This window comes from Bombyx mandarina, chromosome A1, assembly GCF_030267445.1.
Source record: "Bombyx mandarina strain Sakado chromosome A1, ASM3026744v2".
Taxonomy (NCBI): domain Eukaryota; kingdom Metazoa; phylum Arthropoda; class Insecta; order Lepidoptera; family Bombycidae; genus Bombyx; species Bombyx mandarina.
The window spans coordinates 19625416-19648464 of NC_143234.1; the positions used below are offsets into that span (position 1 = coordinate 19625416).

Below are 23049 nucleotides of genomic sequence, written 5' to 3' on the forward strand. Positions count from 1 at the left end.
CACGTTCTTATAGTTTTCGAAATTCTAAGATGGCGTCTTAGCTTTAGGTAGCGCGATGGCGTGGCCTAAGTAATGGCGGCGGTTTTGTCTTAAAATATGCATCTAAGTTTTTTTCCGTTAATTTGGAAAGTTCATGAGTAATTCCTTTGTTTGTTTACTCCGAATATCCTCGTGCTAGGTTTACGTCACGTCACGTTCCCATCTTTTATATATACATTTTACAAAAAAATATTTAGTACTTACAGTTCAAGAACGACGCACATATATTTCCCCCAGTCGTAAGCGTCGTACAGTTGGATCAGTCGAGGGTGCCGGAGTCTCCTCATCACGTCCACCTCCCGTTCCACGTTGCGTCTCTCGTCCCTTCTGTTCACTAGGACGAGCTTGGCGGCCAGTTCCAGACCCGTGCTCTTTTCTCTGCACAAGTATACTGTTCCAAATTTGCCTCTGTAACAATTTTTTTTGGATTACTGGTGGCCCGGAGGTCTTTCCAATTTCACCAGGTCAGGTAGGTGAGCCCGGGCTAAGCCAGGAACGAATGATCTATTAAGGAGCACGTCATTACGGATCCTCCTGATCCATTAACGGTGCTTTTAGGGACTACAAGCACCAGTCACCGTCCTTGTCGAACCCGTCGCTTGCGACGAAGGGCTCGACAAGCGAATTAATCCACAGACACAGCCCACTGAGTTTCTCGCCGGATCTTCTCAGTGGGTCGCGTTTCCGATCCGGTGATAGATTCTGCGAAGCACTGCTCTTGCTAGGGCCAGTGTTAGCACAACTCCGGTTTGAGCCCCGTGAGCTCACCTACACGTTAGGGTGAAGCTGAAATAGCCTCTCACGGCTATCAGCAAAGGTAGGAGAAAAAAACACTATTAAGGAGTCTTGAGGACTCTAATTTCTATAATACTATTGAAGGTTACACGTATTTATAGCTTGATTTTCTACAAGACTACAATACCAGCGACGGACATAACTATGCTAATGTTACTAATGATACCACTGAAATGGAATATTAAACAATATGTGACATTTTAATTTTGGGAGATGATTCTATAAATCGAATTTTATACTAGACTTTTAAAGCATTTTAAGTTCTAACTTATCTTTTATTTAATCAACGAACGATGAACTTAGATTAAATCTGATAAATATTATATGAATTAATCAGAAGTTTAGATATCACATATATAACTTTAGTAAGGTATGCAAATTTAACGCTTGTATAAACCAGACTCAGCCAAATAATAGTTAAAAAACTAAAAAAACTTTAAGCGAACCGAATTAAGAATTTAGAAAAAAATCTGTTGTCTGTAAAGTCGGTTTATTGACGATGGTAGAACGTTACAACGTCATAAGAAAATACTGATGGAATGGTTTCATTTTTTAAAAGAAAATTTTAATTTTATTTCTTTGATAGATATTTTGTATGGATATAGAGAAGGAGGTAAATGGAAATTGTTAATAAATAAATATTGGACCTTTAAATATTAGACGAAAACATGTAAATGTATTATTGTATAGCAGCTGTCCACGCGGATGCATCGCTCACTCAAGTAGGAGAGATAGATGTCGAACGCTGCCGAACGCGGAGGCCGATTGTGCCTCTTTATCGCTCGTTGCGCGCTCTCGCTTGCAATTCAAGCCTTAAGTGGAACGCCTCAGAGTGAGGTAACGCCGCATGATTTATGTTTTCTTGCGTGCAGCCAGCCGGCTCCATCGAATTATAAGATGTTGTCACGTCAAAACAAATTTTTATTCCCGTCACCCTGACCAGGCAGGGTATTAGGGCAATAATAAAACTATTGGACTGTCATCAGTTGGCGCGCTTATTAATCGTGCAAATTAAATTAGGTGGATCGTTATTGAAGACAGTGAAGTCAGTCGGAACGTCGTAAAATTCTGATACACAGATAGACACCGTTCAAGTTAATAAAAGTGTGCTTTTATGTGTTGTTATTCACATTTTAAGAGTTCACGATGAAAATCAATTGAAATTACATGAATCTTTTATATATCGACGGGTGAAAGAACATTGGTTTAGAAGGCGATATTTCGCCTAATACGCGACATTCATCATTGTAATTAAAGTTGCGTTTTATTTGGTATCAGGCATCAACAGTTCGATATTTTTAATTGAACTTCCATTAAGTTTACTCCATTCAGATACAGCTGAAGACGATGTTTTTTTTATTATCTTTTCCAAATTTTAAATTTGAAATGGCTCTGATGTAAAGTTGCAAAAATTTCGCTTAAATTTTAGCCTTTCATCTCTCGATATAGTTAAATATTAAGGCAACTACAGAGAAGATACTGGTTAGTTATATAATTGACTAATGGTTAGTTGCCTTTGATCCGTCGATATAGTTTTAGATATTAAGGCAACTACATAGTAGATAGTTGACTAGTGATTAGTTGACTGACCGTCCGATTTCCGAGAGCATCTCATAGTTCTCGTTCACATCCGTGTTTCTTTTGATCGTGACATCTCGACACGGGAACGGGGGCTCGATCTCTGAAACGAAATAAAAATTGTGCTATAAATTACTGATTAAAATCTACGGAAATAGCATCTACGTACGTATATAGATTCAAAATAATAGAGTGTATTTATTAGTAAATTTAATACACAGGGATAAGTGACATCACATCATTCAATTGTATTAATGAGATTTTTTTTAAAACTTCCAAATATAGGCAAAGACAATATAATATAGTAGCAGTTTTTCTTTTGGTTGGTAGCTCGTTTTATTTTTGAGTAGTAACTAATGTTGCCAATATTTTTTTCTTTGAAAATAGTATTCTTTCAAATGTCGATACTAAAAACAAAGGGTAATGCGATGCTACTAAAACTTCAGGTGTCATTAATAATGTCGGAATTTCGATTATTGTGCAAACCAGATTACTTAAACGGGATAATAATTCTACGTTGTTATTTTTGCAACGAAGAATTTATTTGTTTTGGATGGGCGAGTGGCGACTTCATATGTATTGGCTCCTACTGCTACTGCTTTATCTGTGCCTTCTGTACTCTGTAATTTCTCCTTCTTCTAAATATTGCTATACTATCTGTGATTGGAAATAAACTGTCCATCCAATTACGGACTCGTTATTATGCCCGGCACTGGTGACCTTACAACCACCATCAACGACTACTAAAGTAACCACCTAACATCAGATAGACCGTAAATCTGTTTGCCCCATTGCTGCATTTAAACCATTGCTTAAATTATATTCCTAATACTATATTTCTCACTTTCTGACGCAAGACTCTGATTACAATTGGTACAATCAATTATTTACATGTGGCAACATCGCTAATTGACGACAGTGGTATTTTTTAAGTGTTTTATATAGCACCTTTAGAATTAAAGTGGCTTAATCCAAAATTCTTATTTTTGGTAAACTCCAAAAATGTTATATAAAATATATAGCTTATTTTAGTCCAGAAAAAGACACTTACTCATCATCTTATCAAGCGCATACCTTGAATCGAAAAACCAAAAAATTACAATATGCAATCCAAAAATGTTATTACATACTGTAATTTTTTGGTTTTTCGATTTAAGGTATGCGCTTGATAAGATGATGAGTAAGTGTCTTTTTCTGGACTAAAATAAGCTATATCTATACTAATACTAATACTAATACTAATACTAATACTAATACTAATACTAATAATATTATAAAGAGGAAAGGTTTGTTTGTTTGTTTGTTTCGAATAGGCTCCGAAACTACTGGACCGATTTGAAAAATTATTTTTCCATTAGAAGCCGACATTGTCCCTGATGAACATAGGCATTTTTTTTTTTTTTTTTTCTATTTTTTTTTTTTTGGTTTCATGTGTGTTTTAATGTTTCCGAAGCGAAGCGAGGGCGGGTCGCTAGTATTTTATAAACTGATAGAATACACGTTTATAAATCGTATAAAGTATAAAACTCATTTTATTTAAACTTCTTAGTTAAGTCACTTCAATTCTATGATTCACATGAGTGCAATCAAGGAAGATCTTAGAGTAGGTAGATACGGACTGAACCCACGTTGTCGTGCAACGTAATGCAATCGTCATATAAGGAACCTTGAAATTCTGTGAGGAAAGATTTGATGATCTATCAAGTGCAACATGTCAGCACGCAACCCACAGAACCTCACTCAGTACGCCATCTCTAGATTGAACATTAACAAAAGTTCATGATTAACTGACAGCGGTGTTTTTCCTCTTTTTTTTTATTGGCCGAGCAGGCAGACGAGGATACGGCCCACCTGATGGTAAGTGGTTACCGTAGCTCATGGACGTCAGCAATGCCAGGGGCAGAGCCAAGCCGCTGCCTACCGCTATACCCTCATTTCTCTATTGGTCGACGTTTCGCTTGATATTCAGTGGCTAACGTGGTCAATTCACCTTGTGAAGTCAGAGCGAAGTCTGCCCAGCTCTATAACCCCAATGACTGCCTATTCAAATAGAACCTACCCATATGGACTCCCAATATAAATTACTACCGGTTGGTGTTCATAGTCCTTTAGTCTTCAACCCGTGTCCACCCAATGTTGAGTATAGGTCTTTTCGAATGGACCCCATTCTCTTCGGTCTCTTGTCTTTCGTATCCAACCCCTACCAACCACTTTGACCAGGTATAATATAATAATTATAATATAATATTATAATACTCAGAGAATTCAACTGGCCATTTTTCGGTCAGTCCCATTAAGGCCCTTTACTATACCCATGGGAAGAGGGTATTTTAGGCCAAAATTAGCCAGACTTTGGACTCTCACGTAATTATCGGATGCCCTTTTGAGTTCGGTCTGTCTGTACCTTCAAACTTGAACTAGGGCGTGTCGTATGAAGGCGGAGTCATGTTAATACCGATATTTCTATGCACCTCACGATCCGACCTAGTTACGGTAAGCACGTTTTTGGTACGTGTGCACTTCTAAATGTTAAATGACTTGGTAGATTACCTGTTTTTGTTTACTGCCAGTGAAAATCGGCCACGGTTTGTTTATTAAAACCACTCTAGCGCTATCTGTCGGTACCAGTTTGAAGTCGTCATGGCTTAACGGACAAGACGTCCGGTGCATTCGTATCTAGCGATGCAACGGTGTTCGAATCCCGCAGGTGGGTACCAATTTTTCTAATGAAATACGTATTTGACAAATGTTCACGATTGACTTTCACGGTGAAGGAATAAGATCGTGTAATAAAAATCAAACCCGCAAAATTATAATTTGCGTAATTACTGGTAGTCGGAATGAGTCCGCACGGGTACCACCATCTTGCCTATTTCTGCCATGAAGCAGTAATGCGTTTCTTGAATAAAAGATAATTATACAGTTTCCAATGAATCTGATAGATGATATGTAAACGAATTACAATTAAATCTAGTAAGGTTATCTTTCTTCGAAAAGAGACTTGTTGAAGTGTTTTAGAGTTTTGCTCAGCTGTAGTAGATTTAATGGACTATTTATCAATATCAGGGTTTGGTTAAATCGCATTGTATATCAGAGGAAGTGAAAGTAGCCCCGGTATTCAACAAATTAAAGAGCGGACGGTTAGCGTGGTATGGACATGTGATGCGTAGAGAGAAGATGCATGTGACTAGGAGATGTGTGAAAATGGTAGTGCAGGGTAGGAAGGAAGAGGTCGACCGAAGAAGACATGGATGGAGTGTGTGAATGACGATATGAGAGAGTGAGAGGAGTGTTGAGATAACGGCTGATAGAAGAGAATGGAAGAGAAAAATTAGCTATGCCGACCCCACCTAGTGGGATAAGGTAAAGAAAAAAAGAAGAGGTTAAATCGCATTGCAGGATCAGAAGAAGAGATAGTAATTTGACTATCATGCTTAGGACGACCCAATAAGACTTAGATATGGAGCAGAAACATTTACACAAATCTAATATAATGCAGTACGTTGTCTCGTTATACGCGAGAAAAACTCACGTAGCATCAACTTGGAAAAGCTCAACAAAAAGAATGGAGAGTTAATAAATAGATATTTTAATAATAAAATAAGGAGACTGCGTTCTTTAGGATGTTTCATTTATAAATTACGAAGGCGGGCCGCGTTATTAGCTATGAGACACATGAGCATTGCGCACAGGATGCATGAATCCAAGATTCACTTACTGGCGCCAGTCTATTGCGTCAAACCGTAGCGGTGGCGCCGAGCGAATCTTAACCCTTTTACTGCTGAGTTTATTTTCATATATTTGTGCAGATATTGCTGAAGGATTTTTGAAAAACAAAAACGTTATAAAAAATACAAAAATCGATGCTAAATCCACAGCAAAATAATATTAAATGGTAATTTATAAATGTTATTAACTTATTAAAGCATTTTGAGTTTACGCGCGAAGACACGTCCGTACAGGTCTATGCTTAATACCTATAATCAAACTGCGCAATAGTCGGTAATCCGACGCTCCGCACTTTATACAGAGTCGATCTATCGACGGTTCGTTTTAACAGTGCTTTTAGGTACCCCAAGGACCGGTCATCGTTCTCGTCGAACCCGTCGCTTGCGACGAAGGCCTCGACGAGTAAATTAACCCTCAGACACAGCCCACTGAGTCTCTCGCTGGATCTTCTCACTGGGTCGCGTTTCCGATTCGATGGTAGATTCTGCGGAGCACGGCTCTTGTTAGGGTTCGTGTTAGCAACATCGTCAGGTTTGAGTCCCGTGAGCTCACCTACTAGCCCGGTAACGCTGACATGGTCTCTCTAGACTCTAGACCATCAGCTTAGGCTTAAAAAAAAAACGGTTCGCGCTCAAAGGGTTAAGTTGCTATAAGTCTTCGGATGATATCCTTGTAATATTATTATAAAGTCGTGCGCGTGTATCGGTAACGATAGAGGATGGGCATGTCACTCATTCTAAGGGCCGCGATTAGGAATCTGGGCACGTACAAAAATGTTTTCTGGTTTTCTGAAATCACCACAAATGCTTTTTGTATCCTGTTTGTTGATGTTCTTTACTTGCATTGGCGTATGCCTAGCGTATGTTCAGAGAAAAGTTAATTTAATGTTATTTATTTAATCTATACTAGTCGTCCCGCAGTAGTCGAAATTAATATAAAATAATATTGAAATTATAAGTTTGAACATTATTAAGGTTCTATTGTCAAAGACTATTATTATACTTCTTTATTCACAGATTTCGCCAAGACCACAGCATAAGCAAATGCGAGTAATATTAAAAATAAACATTAAAGTTATTAAAAGATAATATAAAGATATATAAAATATAATAAAATTATTAGATATTAAAAGATATACAAAAAATAATATTAAAATAAACCAATTCTCAATTTGACCACAGACTTTAATCAATAACAAAAGTTTGACAATAAACAAAGAATGTGCCAAATAGATAGGTAGTGTGTGTAATATTTTTTATTATAGATTTAATGTATTATTATTATTATTACTGCATAATATAAAAAAAATATTAGCATTCTGCAATGCTTCTCTATATTCTCTATAAGCGTGGGAAATTTCATACTCCTCCGTCCGCGCAATTTTCATAAAGAGGGGTACAAAGTTTTTGCTTCACGTATTAATATCTAGATTATATTAATTCCAAGTATTTACGGACGTCATTGCATGGTATGGCAGGGCGTTTGGTACACGCATGAATTTTTCAATACGTATGTACGTGAAGTAATGCTGAAGTGATCGAAATTGAATTATTTGTATGAAAAACGGTACGCTGCAAAAGAATTTCAAAACTACATATTTGATTGTTTTGAAATTGTTCACCGGCAAGGATTGATGGCAATACAATATTATTATTTTTTTATTATTGCTTAGATGGTTGGACGAGCTCACAGCCCACCTGGTGTTAAGCGGTTACTGGAGCCCATAGACATCTACAACGTAAATGCGCCACCCACCTTGAGATAAAAGTTCTAAGTTCTCAGTATAGTTACAACGGCTACCTCACCCTTCAACCCGAAACGCATTACTGCTTCAAGGTAGAAATAGGGTGGTGGTACCTACCCGTGCGGACTCACAAGAGTATTATAACATCATAGCTCTAATGTTCGGATCAGTAACATGTTTATTGTTGGTAAAACCTTTTGATATTCAAGCCTTTTTTTTGTTTTTAATGTTTTAAGCTACATACTCGCGTGACGCGAAGGGCTATTTGATTTAAGCGGCGTTTCGCTTAATACGCAACAATTATTTTCGTAATTAAAGGTGGATTTTATTTGTAATTAGCATCAATATGTTATTAAAAAAAAAAAACTTTCATTCGCTCTCCTGTAAAGTTGCAAAAACCCGTCGAAGTAATTTCAGCAAGAGCTCGAAAGACACATTGTCATGAAGATTTTGCACGAACTCAAGCAGACTTATCTTACGATACATCTTGATTTCAACTTTGACGATAAATCGCTAGGGACATCGAGGAAGCCGTCTTTAGACAGACAAATACAATATTACTGTTGGTAGGACCACTTGTGAGTCCGCGCGGGTAGGTACCACCGCCCTGCCTATTTCTGCCGTGAAGCAATGCGTTTCGGTTTGAAGGATGGGGCAGCCGTTGTAACTATATTTGAGACCTTAGAACTTATATCTCAAGGTGGGTGGCGCATTTACGTTGTAGATGTCTATGGGCTCCAGTAACCACTTAACACCGGGTGGGCTGTGAGCTCGTCCACCCAACTAAGAAATAAAAAAAATAAAAATTACACGATGCGTCGCGTGCACAGTTAGTTGATTGGCACGGGTTCAATTTGTTATAAAAAGCAAGTGCACCGATCCCGACCTTTATATTGTACTATTGTTTAGTCTCGTACACTGACTCCTATCATATACAAATCTATTTATAAAAAAATAAAAATAAAAGCGGCTACGAAAAGAATAAATAAAGCGCATTATGTCTTTATCCGAAATTCGATTTTTGACGGATCTTATAATATAGATTATCTTCAAAATCGTCCTCTATTTTTAATCTATATATTAATACGTGAAGCAAAAACTTTGTATCCCTTTTTACGAAAATTGCGCGGACAGAGGAGTATGAAATTTTCCACACTTATAGAGAAGAAGTGCACAACGCTAATATTTTTTTAAAACAATGCATAAAAGATACCTTAAATCGATAAAGAAAACATTACACACACTACGTACCATGTATTTGACGCACACACGCATGCATACTATTTATTGTCAAGCTTCTGTTCTTAACGTCTGTTGTCAAATTGAGAATAGATTAAATATTATTTGTCTTCGTTAATATTTTTTATAGTGTAGTCTTGGCGAAATTTGTGATTATAGAAGTATAAAATACAATCTTAATAGTGTACAAACTTACAATTCCAATTAATTATAGTCGAATTTCGGCTACTGCGGGATCTCTAGTTCTCTTTATTACTCAGATGTGTTATCGAGCTCGCAGCCCACCTGGTGTTCAGTGGTGGCTGGAGCCCATAGAGCCTTGTGAAGAGTACTTAGCTTGGCTGTACCCCTAGCATTGCAAGGGTTCATGGGCTACAGCGACCACTCACTATCTAGCAGGACGTATGCTGGATATATGTATGCTGAATAGTAATAAATAAGATGTATAACATATTCTACATTACTGACGGTAGTACCTCTTGTGAGTTCGCACGGGTAGGCACAAGCAGTAATGCGTTTCGGTTTGAAGGGCGGGGCAGCCGTTGTAACTATATTTGAGACCTCAGAGCTTATATCTCAAGGTGGCTGGCGCATTTACGTTGTAGATGTCTATGGGCTCCAGTAACCACTTAACACCAGGTGGGCTGTGAGCTCGTCCACCCATCTAAGCAATAGAAAATAAATTGAACGTTTAAAATAAAAAAAGACACGTGTCAATACTAAGTGCAAGAGTAATGAATGTGTAACCTCAGTGAAGGATCGCGGGCCCGGGTTGAATGTACCCGATCCGCGATGCGATCATCTAACTACCAAACGTTAAATCACAATCCCTCATTCATACACTTAGTGTGCTATACTTAGGCACTATACATTTGAAATAACTTAATTCAAAACACAAGCATTTTATTTAATGATTTTTTTGCAGTTAATTCGGGATTTTTTTAAAGAAAACGAAAAATATTGAATATCTCGATAACGAGACACTTTGATATGATTTGATATGGAAATTAGATGTATTATCACATCCCAAGAGGAATACGTCAAATTACAATTCACCCTGTATATGTGTATACTTCGTCATTACGTTATATTTATAACTACAATCTTATTGACTCATTTCGTTTAAAATTATTTATGGTTTCGCTCTCTTTATTGAAAGGTCTTTTTAACCGACTTCAAAAAAGGAGGAGGTTCTCAATTCAATTGTATGGTTTTTTTTATGTTTGTTACCTCATAACTTTTGACTGAGTGAATCGATTTTGATGATTATTTTTATTAGGAAGCTGACGCTTCCTCAATTTAGTCCAGTTCTGATAATGATATCCATGAGAAAATCATATAAGTTTGAATAACTCAACATCACGCCAACCGATTTCGATGATTATTGTTTTTAGTGGATATTAATTTGTTTTGGAAAATCTTTTTTTTCTATTTGAAGTCGATTTTTGTTAAAGCATGTCTATTTACAGTTACTAAAATAAATAATATGATTTAATTCGAGTCGAATACTCTACAGTTTTATTAGTCATGAACTACTAAGGTATCTTCTTAGTAGTAAGCAAAATATTAAAATAATACAACGACAATAAAACAAATCGAGATTGAACCGAAAAAGTGTGCTCACTTACAACCATTTTTAATTAGGTTGTAAACTATCTTTTTGCAATATTCCATCCAAATCCTTCAAGTTGTTTTTGCGTGATTAATCAACGAACATTCAAGCAATTCTAATATTTTGATGTACGCTAGTTGTCTCCGATGTAAGTTAAAAAAGTAGATACGCAAGGTGCTGATCTATTCAGTACTGTGAGGACCACTTCGATAAAGCGGCACGACACGAGAACCCTCTCATCGTGGCCGCCGGTAACTACATTCCCGATCCTGCAGACATCATGGAAAGCAGTCGACGTCGCCCCAAACACGTCATTTTGGATCCTCCCGATCCACTAACGGTGCTTTTAGGTACCTCAAGCACCGGTCATCGTTCTCGTCGAATCCGTCGCTTGCGACGAAGGACTCGACGAGTAAATTAACCCTCAGACACAGCCCACTGAGTTTCTCAGCGGATCTTTTCAGTGGGTCGCGTTTCCGACCCGGTGGTAGATTCTGAGAAGCACGGCTCTTGCTAGGGTTCGTGTGTTAGCAACGTCATCAGGTTTGAGCCTCGTGAGCTCACCAACTAGTTAAGGCGACACTGATATAGCCTCTCAAGGCTATCCTCAGCTTAGGTAGAAAAAAAAAAAAAATAACGCCTTCACCAGTGAAAGGCACCCGAGTCATTGCAGAACAATTTGTCTGCCCCAAGAAGGTAAAAACGTGAATAATATATGGAAATATCCAAGAAAATCTAGTTTATGCCTATCTGGGGCTAGACAAAGCATTTATTGTTGTGTTTATAGTCCCACTGTATAAATTACGATAAATGTGTACACTTTTACCAATATCTACTTTTACCGTAACATATACACTAGCAGAGCTGGACATTTATAAAGATTTATTGACATCAAGAAGCCATGTAGATATATAAGAGCGTTGTCGACATTATATTTCTATATATATAGATAGAAGAATGATTATCAAAAATTTTGTTTTCTAATTTTGGAACTCTAAAAAGCGCTCTTGCTTTCTCGATATTTCACCCAACTCGTTCTTCGGCTAATGAATATTCCTAAGTGTTTTAGATTAGGCAAATTAATCACCATAATATAACGTGTACTGACATATATTAACACTAAATATAACCTCAATATATAACGCTGAAAACATTAATTACCTTCGTAATCAATATTTCAAACGTAAATTATGTATTTAGGTAGGTATCTCGGTATATTTTATGATAAGCCGTTATACATAGTTGCGGAGAGAGTTTTGAAAATAGTTATTTTATTACTTAACGTTTTTCAGTTATCAGCAGTGATCGGGGTCCAAATGTTGAATCGATTTCAAAAAAGAAGAAAGTTCTGTAATCAAATGTGTGTATTAGTTATCTCATTTATATTTATAGAAACCCATTTTGATGATTATATTTTTATTTGAAGGCTAGTATTTTAGTGTTTTAAGCCTAGTGTGCTAGTATTTTTACTGGCGGTAGGACTGCTTGTGAGTCCGCGCGGATAGGTACCACCACTCTGCCTATTTCTGCCGTGAAGCAGTAATGCGTTTCGGTTTGAAGGGTGGGCAGTCGTTGCAACCATACTGAGACCTTAGAACTCATATCTCAAGGAGGGTGGCGGTGTTTACGTTGTAGGTGTCTATGGGCTACAGTAACCACTAAATACCAGGTCGGCTGTGAGCTCGTTCGCCAATCTATGCAATAAAAAAAAACGTGTGATCCAATTTAAACTTTATAAAGATTGGCGAGCGGTTTTAGAGTTATCCTAAATAATGTATATTTAACTAAACTTCTTCCATTTTATTTTGTTGAAGTCTGTTTTTGTTTTATCTCATAGAATTTTGCATTACAATTGCAATACAATTTGAGTTTTGAATTGTTTGTTCTCATTTAAGGCCATGTTCAATCGTTATTATTGGGGACTGGCTGACCCGGCAGACTTCAGAGAGACAGAGATAAATAAAAGACCTAAACTTTATTTAATTCCAATTTTCATATTTATCTACCTTTTAAACCTTCTCTGGACTTCGACAAATAATTCAAGACCAAAATTAGCCAAATCGGTCCAGCCGTTCTCGAGGTTTAGCGAGACTAATGAACAGCAATTCATTTTTATATATATTATATAGATAGATACTGAAAATATTAATAAATTTAACTATTTGCTAAGTGTCGTGTCAATTTCGGTATACATAACAGAAAAGTTGATGATTAACACTGTAACTATAGTTCTAGTAGGATGTGATGATGAGAGAATATACTTCACATCATTTGTGTTGATTCGGCTCTAACAAGAGCAGTTCGTTACTGAATCTACCACCGGATGATAACATGGAAAGGCATTGGGTTTTATTCAATGTTTTATGACGACGCTTGTAGCTAAAAGTATTGTACTGGTTGACGAAGCACGTTGCTGATAACTCTGTTTCTATAATCTGACGAAGCGTGTTTCAGATAATAATATGTATTTTTATATAATAAATAAAACTAGAGGTCCCGCAGTAGTCGAAATTCGACTATCATTAATTGGAATTGTAAGTTAGTACACTATTATGATTGTATTTTATACTTCTATAATCGCAAATTTCAACAAGACTACACTATAAAAAATATTAACAAAGACAAACAATATTTAATCTATTCTCAATTTGACAACAGACGTCAAGAACAAAAGTTTGACAATAAATACCTCGTATGCATGCGTGTGTGCGTCAAATACATGGTATGTAGTGTGTGTAATGTTTTCTTTATTGATTTAATGTATCTTTTATGGATTATTTAAAAAAAATATTAGCATTGCGCACTTCTCTATATTCTCTATAAGTGTGGAAAATTTCATACTCCTCCGTCCGCTCAATTTTCGTAAAAAGGGATACAAAGTTTTTGCTTCACGTATTAATATATAGATAACTGTAACTAAAATTATAAAAAAATTCAATAAACTCCATAGAATGACGGTAACTAATGCCTCTTTTGATTAATGTCTGTTTACATTGGATATGAGCGCTATGACATGTCCTTCTTCAAACGAGGCTTGCGGAGAGTACTTTTTGGTTGGCAGCGGCTTGGCTCTGCCCCTGGCATTGCTGACGTCCATGAGCGACGGTGACCACTTACCATCAGGTGGGCCGTATGCTCTTCTGCCCACAAAGGCAATAAAAAAAAATGTTTATAGAAAAATAGTTTAAATATGAGTTATGCTAAAAACAGCAAGCAAAAAACATTGAATCCAGTTTCAAGAGTAGTGTTGTTTGAACCTGACGTGTTCTCCGGTCACAAGTTAGTCATCGTCATTGAAATCCGGTTAGAGTTACAACTCATATCGGATCTACCGTTAGTCAGTCTGCATTACATTGCAAAAAAACTGCTCTATAGCAGACTGTGGTGGTGTGACGTCATGAGTTACACAGTAACTTAAGCGTGTTGTAGGTAATCAGGTGCAAAGCCACGTAGCCACAGTGAGGGGGCAGTAACTCCTGTTGAGGTATGAAGTTACACAGTTTTTTTATTGCCTAGGTGGTTGGACGAGCTAACAGCCCATAACGTAAATGCGCCACCCACCTTGAGATATAAGTTCTAAGGTCTCAGTATAGTTACAACGGCTGCCCCACCCTTCAAACCGAAACGCATTACTGCGGCACGGCAGAAATAGGCGGGGTGGTGGTACCTACCCGTGCGGACTCACAAGACGTCCTACCACCAGTAATTACGCAAATCATAATTATGCGGGTTTGTTTTTTATTACACGATGCTATTCCTTCACCGTGGGAGTCAATCGTGAACATTTATTGAGTACGTATTTCATTAGAAAAATTGGTACCCGCCTGGGATTCGAACACCGGTGCATCGCTCAACACGAATTTACCGGACGTCTTATCCTTTAGGCCACGACGACTTCAAGAGTAGTGTTGTTTCAACCGCACGTGTTCTACAATCACAAGTTGGTCATCGTCATTGAAATCCGGTTAGAGTTACAACTCATATCGGATCTATCGTTAGTTCGTCTGCATTACATTGCAAAAAAACTGCTCTATAGCAGACTGTGGTAGTGTGACGTCATGAGTTACACAGTAACCAAAGCATATGCAGATAATCAGGTGCAAAGCCATGTAGCCACAGTGAGGGGACAGTAACTCCTGTTGAGTATGAAATTACAGTTTTGGAAACCTCGGCGCGTCATTTTTTTTTTCCTACCTAAGCTGATGGTCTTAAGTGATCATGTCAGCGTTCCCGCGAGAGTAACTGAGCTCACGGGGCTCAAACCTGACGTTGTTGCCAACACGAGCCCTAGAAAGAGCCGTGCTTCGGAAACGCGACCAACTGAGAAGATCCGGCGAGAAACTCAGTGGGCTGTGTCTGTGGGTTAATTCGCTCGTCGAGCCCTTCGTCGTAAGCGACGGGTTCGACTAGGACGGTGACCGGTGCTTGTGGTTAATGGATCGGGAGGATCCGTAATGACGTATCGAATGTTGTTGTACTGGAACTTGTACCTATATAAGCAAGATTATTTTGAAAATGTCGTAAGCGAGATTCAGGTATCTGTCAAATATCTTGTGTTGTGTGTTGACTACCGCCAAACATTCGTTTTTACGACTAAATACAAACTCAATAAGGCATGTACCATTGTGACATTACGTATTTGATTACATATGTTTGTGCAACGCCTGAGCACGAACTTGCACGTTTTGACACGTTTTCGTGTTTATCAAAAGCGATTTCGTTAATTAAATTATTGATACGCATTTTCATTTTAGACTATCACGATAAAGTGCAGGAATGCATGAGGCAAACCTTGATAATACAAATACAGTTAATCGGGTAATTGATAAAGTTGATTTGAGACATTTATCGGTGGTAGGACCTCTTGTGAGTCCGCGCGGGTGGGTACCACCACCCTGCCTATTTCTGTCGTGAAGCAGTAATGCGTTTCGGTTTGAAGGGCGGGGCAGCCGTTGTAACTATACTTGAGACCTTAGAACTTATATCTCAAGGCGGGTGGCGCATTTACATTGTAGATATCTATGGGCTCCAATAACCAGGTGGGCTGTGAGTTCGTCCACCCAACTAAGCAATAAAAAAAAACAAAAAAAAACATGAAGATAAATTAACAAAATAAATAATAATTTAAAAAAATAAGCTATTCATTTGTACAACAGTTGAATTGGGCTTTGCTAATATTGTTTAAGAGTTGTTAAAACTAATTGATTTGGATGATTGAATTAAGACGTATTACCTTAGTCGCCATCACTACAAAAAGCATGAAGCAAAACGTCGAAAATAATAAAGCACAAACAGTAAAAGCGATATTAAAACTTTAAAATCAATTGTAATTTATATTTACGAGACGCTAAAATCGAAGAAAATACAATGATTGCTCCTGGTTTGCTATCCAATTACAAACTATAAATATCCGTACGATTATTAAGAAAACTCAAGAACACGTCCTATAGTTCGGAGTTTACTAGATATTAATACGACGAATTCTTCAAAATAGGAAGTTGGAGTTGAAAAAAAAAAAAAGGGGGCACAAATAATTCGAGCAGTACATTGCGATAGAATGCTTATGAAAGCTACTCCTGCATGTTTCTTTGTTTGTAATTCTCAAATATCTATACAATATATTAATACGTGAAGCAAAAACTTTGTATCCCTTTTTTACAAATATTGCGCGGACGGAGGAGTATGAAATTTTCCACACTTATAGAGAATATAGAAAAGAAGTACACAATGGTAATATTTTTTTTAAAATAATGCTTAAAAGATACATTAAATCAATAAAGAAAACATTACACTCACCACATACCATGTATTTGGCGCACACGCGCATGCATACTATTTATTGTCAAACTTTTGTTCTTGGCGTCTGTGGTCAAATTGAGAATAGATTAAATATTGTTTGTCTTTATTAATATTTTTTTATAGTGTAGCCTTGGCGAAATTTGTGATTGTAGAAGTATAAAATACAATCATAATAGTGTACAAACTTACAATTCCAATTAATTATAGTCGAATTTCGATTACTGCGGGACCTCTAGTTATATTAATTACGAAGTGAATACAATGATTGCTCCTGGTTTGCTATCCAATTACAAACTACAAACATCAGTACGTTTATTAAGAAAACTCAAGAACACGTCCTATAGTTCGGAGTTTACTAGATATTAATACGACGAATTCTTCAAAATAGGAAGTTCGAGTTGATGGAAAAAAAAAATAGTGGCACGAATAATTCGAGCGAAAAATTGCGATAGAATACGTATGAAAGCTACTTCTGCATGTTTGTTTGTTTGTTGCGGTTTCTTAAATGTTTTGATTAAAGCGAAACTAGATGATTTTTTTTTGATAACGCCATCTTGTTGTGTCTTTAAAGCGGTTAGTTGCCCTCAATTAAGAAAAATAGATTATCATTCATTATCATTATTATCATATTAAATCATTCGCCAATAGATGTCGCGAAGAGTTGATTATTGAAAACACGAATAAAACAACATTTTCTGAAAATAAATCGTAGATAGATCGATTTATCGCCCCCGAAATCCCCTGTAGGTATACTAAATTTTATGAAAATCGTTGGAGCCGTTTCCGAGATTCAGATTATATAAGTTTAAATTAATATACAAGATTGCTCATTTAAAGGTATAATAAGATATCACACAAAATCATCGTCATTTTTGTTTTATTATTATTATTGCTTGATTTTTTGTTTTATTATTATTATTATTGCTTTTGTTTTATTCCGAGATTATAACTCTTTATTGTTTTTATTTAATTCTGGTATACTATATAAAATGTTAATGAGTGTAATATGGATGCAAAATCTGAAGTAAATGAAATAAATAAAAAAATAACAGCCGCGTTTCAAGGGCATCAAGAAAACACACAAACCAATAATATAGAGTGAATTATCTCATGCTCATAGAAACGAGGCAACGGGCCAAACTGTTTCTCTATTGCGTTGTTAACTCCAATATATATTATGATATACTTTTTAAAATAAAAACAATATGAATGATACGTCAGAGCTGCGCAATCTCGACTCCCGTGCAACCGGTCATTTGGCATTTGTCCGTCGGTCCAACACGTGTATTTTAATAATTTCAATGCTTAAAACATTTACGGAGCTGAATAAGCTTTGTATTCATAATCAGTATTTATTCTACTACTAGCGACCCGCCCTCGCTTCGCTTCGGAAACTGTAATTTATTAAAGATTTCTCCACTATTTAATGGATGTTATTATACATATAAACCTTCCTCTTCAATCACTCTATCTATTAAAAAAAACCGCATCAAAATCCGTTGCGTAGTTTTAAAGATTTAAGCATACATAGGGACAGACAGATATAGTATCGCAGCGTCCGAAAAAAGCAAATCTCATTTTTATTAGAGCAATATAATGAGGACCAAGCTCAATGAAATAATGAACGCGATGCATTGAATTTTTAATCGACCTCAAAAGAAAGAGGAGGCCAATGGTCTTTGGAATGAACTTTCCTTTTTGGTGTTTCCTGAGCGCTAAGACATGTCCTTCTACAAATGAGGTTTGCGCAATATACTTAGTGGTAATTATGCAGTAGCTCGGCTTGGAACGACAGTAACCACTCACCATCAGGTGGGCTATGTGCTCGTCTGTCCACCGGAACAATAATAATAATAAACATGTCCATGGTTCTAAGAAAGCCACAGTCCTGAGAAAAACCGGCTAAACCAACTCAGCGGATTTGTTTATTTATTGATTTGCATTGAATTCATAAGGTTTTATAATCGACAAAATTACAAAAAAAAAAACAGAAAAGAGATTTTCCACTAATGGATAACAAAGCCACAATTTTAAAACAATAATAATTTGTAGTTTTAAATTTTATGAATTATCTGAATGAGTTTATAAAATACTTTTTATTAATTTATGCAAATCGTGTCTCGTCAATGGTGTCGCTCCAATTCAAACTCACAAACGTCTTTTAAATTTGATTCAACGACTCTTTATGAGGCCAATGATTTGATTCTGTGTTAGCACGTTAAACCTGGTCGGTTTCGGTACGTTGACATTTCGTTCGAAAGAAGGAAAGAAAAAAAAAACAGGTGAATATGTTAATTTTTATGTTTGTGTCTAATTTTAGGTTATAATTGAGTCGTCTATTATCAAAGGTGGCAATCTGTGCATTTGGACAAAAAAATGTTATTGATATGTCAATACAGATTGATTTGAATATAATTGTCTCCTTCAAAGAATACGGTTCAAAACCTGCATTAAATAAAGGTTAATACTTAACCTGTTATTTATCTAAGATGTCGTTCAGAAGAGTTTTGTGACTGCCAATGGAATACAAAGTCAATAATTCGTTTTTCTGATTTACCAGTAATTGTCCAAAAGTCACATTGCCGGCTTTGATAATAGTCGACTCAATTATGCATAAAAAACGCCACAGATACAGATAAAACGGTGAGTCATATGTAATATTTACATCTTGAGATTTGACTGGCGATCTTAAGGCAGATTGTCAGAGATTTTATTGCTCTGTGCCAAGTTGCAGTATATATGCCGTATAAGTATTCGTGGCATGGAATCCCCGTATGACTTAGGTTGTGCAAACTACATACCTTTGCGGGCTGATTAAATTTACTACAAAAGTTGAAGGGCCGCGAAAAAAAAACGGTTTTCAAGTAAAAAATACAGGCTAATAAATAATGTCCGGGAATTCCCCTAATAATAGTAAAAGATAGTTTCACTTTTAAATATGGTCACGGGAATGCAATTTTACAAGAATAAAGATAAATTATACCAAATATTGATTATAATATGTTTTTACAATGAATTCTATTACCCAAACTATTTATTTCCAATACTATTGTCTGATTAATGCGTCGCGAGCCACATGAAAACAAGACGCGTCGCGGGACGCTTGTTGTATTTTTTATTGCATAGATAAACGGACGAGCTCACAGCCCACCTAGTGTTAAGTGGTTACTGGAGCCCATAGACGTCTACAACGTAAAATGCGCCACCCACCTTGAGATATAACTTCGAAGGGTCTCAGTAGAGTTACAACGGCTGCCCCACCCTTCAAACCGAAACGCATTACTGCTTCACGGCAGAAATAGGCAGGGTGGTGGTACCTATCCGCGCAGACTCACAAGAGGTCCTACCACCAGTAAAACTAACTAATTTCGACTACTGGGCGATCACTAGTATACTCGTAAGTGAAAGGTTCAGTTTATCAGAATCTAATGTCCGTCACAAGCTGTCATCGACCGATGTCCGTTGTCGGCGCCCCAATATACTCGAGTCGAGTCGAAAATAAAGGCGGATTCTTTGGCGCTGCCAAAAATCGCTCGTTTTGTTTATTCTTATTTATATGACGACATTAAAAACTTGAATCGCGTCGTGTAATCAAATGTAATTGAAATAAAAGCGTATTTAAAAAGAATCCAAGCGCTTCTAAAGTTTTTAATTATATATCGAGGGATGAAAGGTTATTTGGTTTAAGCGACATTTCGCTTAATAAGCGACATTTGTATTTGCAATTAAAGGTCCGTTTGAAAAATTATTTGGTATTAGTATCAACAACTCGATGTTATGGAACGAAGTTCCTTATGGGACGATGCGGAAGGGTACCGTAACCGGGAAAAAACGTCCGTAACGTAAGATTTTTATTAGTAATGCACACAGTGTACGACTTAACTTTGTAATAACGTACAGAAAATAACATTTATTTTTTTATCATTCATTGACCACGATCTCAGAGCGTTCGTTTGCGCAATACACTAACTCTTATGCAAACAACCGTGAATGAAGTGTACCACAATAAGTTCGCACGTTACCGAATGACCGTGGGTTGTTGCGAAACCTCCAGTTTTATTTTCTTTATACCTCGAATAGAACTTAAAATTAATATTTTTATAATAAGGAACTTCGTTCCTATCCGGTGTCCCACGACACTACACATCTTTTTTAATTGAACTACAATTATGTATATCCCATTCAAATATATGAAGAAAAAAAATCATGATATTTTTTCTACATTTTAAACTTTAACACCACCACTCCCTCATTCATAAAAAGGACGTTTTTGTTGGAGAAAGAAACCGGACAGATTTATGTCGTACTGTTAAATCTGACCACTTATTTTTTTTTTGTAGTAAATAGAAAAAAACAATAAACTCACCTCCCACGGGATCTGTTTCGTCTACGTGGATCATTTCTGATGATCTGAAATGAAATGTACAGCATATTAAAAAAATTGTATTTTTTTTTGTAATTTGTTATTGAGGTATTCATAAATACTAGTGGTCCCGCAGTAGTCAAAATTCGACTATAATTAATTGAAATTGTAAGTTTGTGCACTATTAAGATTCTATTTTCAAATACTATTATACTTCTATAATCACAAATCTGGCCAAGACCACACTATAGAAAAATATTAATAAAGACAAACAATATTTAATCTATTCTCAATTTGACCACAGACGTCAAGAACAAAAGTTTGACAATAAATAAATCGTATACATGCGTGTGTGTGTGTCAAATACATGGTAGTGTGTAATGTTTTTATTATTGATTTAATGTATTTTTAGACATTATTTAAAAAATATTAACATTCTGCACTCCTTTTCTATATTCTCTATAAGTGTGGAAAATTTCATACTCCTCCGTCCGCGCAATTTTCGTAAAAAGGGATACAAAGTTTTTAGTTCACGAATTGATATATAGATTATTCTAGGTAGGTCTAGAAGCGGGACTGTTGTTTATTGAACCAGCAGGCCAGGTCCAGCCTATTTCTACCGTGAGCCACTCATGAAAGTTGTGACAGTGAATATACATTGAAACTCAGACTTCGACCTGTACGAGTTTTTTTTAACGTTCTCGATAGCGTAAAAGTTAACTCAAAATTTATACGCAGTTGTTTGTATTTGTATTTAGAACAGCGCCCCTAGGGACAAATGTAGGCAAATGTCCCAACTCCATACAAATTTGAGTTAACTTTTACGGTAACGAGAACGTTAAAATATTTGCACTAAACATACTGATGTTTCGAAACTATCATGTAAATAAAAGGCAGACGTGTGTGTGCGTCATAATCAATCTTTATCAGTGTTTTAATAAAAAGTGTATACAAAGCCATATATTGATGACAAATTAAGGAGTTTTTAATTTTGACTTTTTACATACACACAGAATAATCCCATAAGCGTCTTAGCCTGCAAGTATTTATTTTTACTTGAACATAATGTGAATGCCACACTTTGAGGACCGATTCTATTTAAATACACATTATTTTTTCACATTGTTTTGTGTATTTTCGGTCAGAGCGACGTTGAATTATTGTAATACTCAATTGGTTTCGCTTTGTTATTCTTGTCTCAAAAACAAACTTGCTTCCGATATTTATTGCACTGATTTTTACATTTACTAAAAAGGGGTAGATGAGTCAGAATTCAACCGTGAATTTCACCGCCTATGTTAACTAAAGGTTTAGGCTAAGGCTTCAATTGTGTTGTGTCAAACACACAAATGTCAAACCGCATTTCTTCGCGGCAAAAAAAAAATAGTGTTCTAATTGTTAAATTCACCATTTATATATGATTACTAGCTGACCCGGCAAACATTGTTTTGCCTTAAATAAGATTTCTAGGGAATTTCTAGTGTAGAAAAAAAAACTAACTTATTGTAAGTGTGTAAGGATGTGGTAAATGAGTGAAAGAGGTATGTAGTGCTGTGAACGATGAGGGAATATATAATAAAAATAACAAAACCTCATTCAACCACATAATACCTCATTATAACAAAAAAAAATGTCCAGATAAAAAAATATATGTTAGGGGTGGACAACCCTAATCACTTAGGGGTATGAAAAATAGATAGTAGCCGATTCACAGGCTTACTGAATATGCATAAAAAAATTCATGAGAATCGGTCAAGTGGTTTCGGAGGAGTATGGGAACGAACATTGTGACACGAGAATTTTATATATTAGATGTATATTTATTTATTAGGCAGACAATATAAATCATAAGCTAAAAAGATACATAAAAAACAAAAATAAAAAAACAAAATCTGGCTTCCAACATAAGCCATGTGCGCACGACTTAAGCAAGACAAAGTGCTGAATTTGTACACAATGGTCCTTACAACTATACGATTATATATAGTATATATAGATATGTGATTATTTACTTCTTCGGCGCATTGATACACATTCGACATAGCGTTATGGGCGCCGAGTGTTCGTAAATAGACGCCCCACTTTGCACTGGACATTGCATCTTATAATAAATCGTTATATATTTTGTCTGGTGGTGCCTACGTTCTTCGA

The 23049-nt window shown here is 36.3% G+C and overlaps 1 protein-coding gene across 1 annotated transcript in view; it reads right to left on the bottom strand.

The window, feature by feature from the left end:
* LOC114242701 (myosin light chain kinase, smooth muscle) overlaps positions 1-23049 on the bottom strand; it is a 62109-nt gene that overhangs the window by 19432 nt on the left and 19628 nt on the right. Inside the window, exons 2-4 of the mRNA XM_089739306.1 lie at positions 20902-20945; positions 2425-2515; positions 244-447 (exon numbers count right to left, since the gene is read on the bottom strand). Of these exons, the coding sequence (XP_089595432.1) occupies positions 244-447; positions 2425-2515; positions 20902-20935 (329 nt within the window). The 5' untranslated portion in view covers positions 20936-20945. The remainder of the gene's footprint in view (positions 1-243; positions 448-2424; positions 2516-20901; positions 20946-23049) is intronic.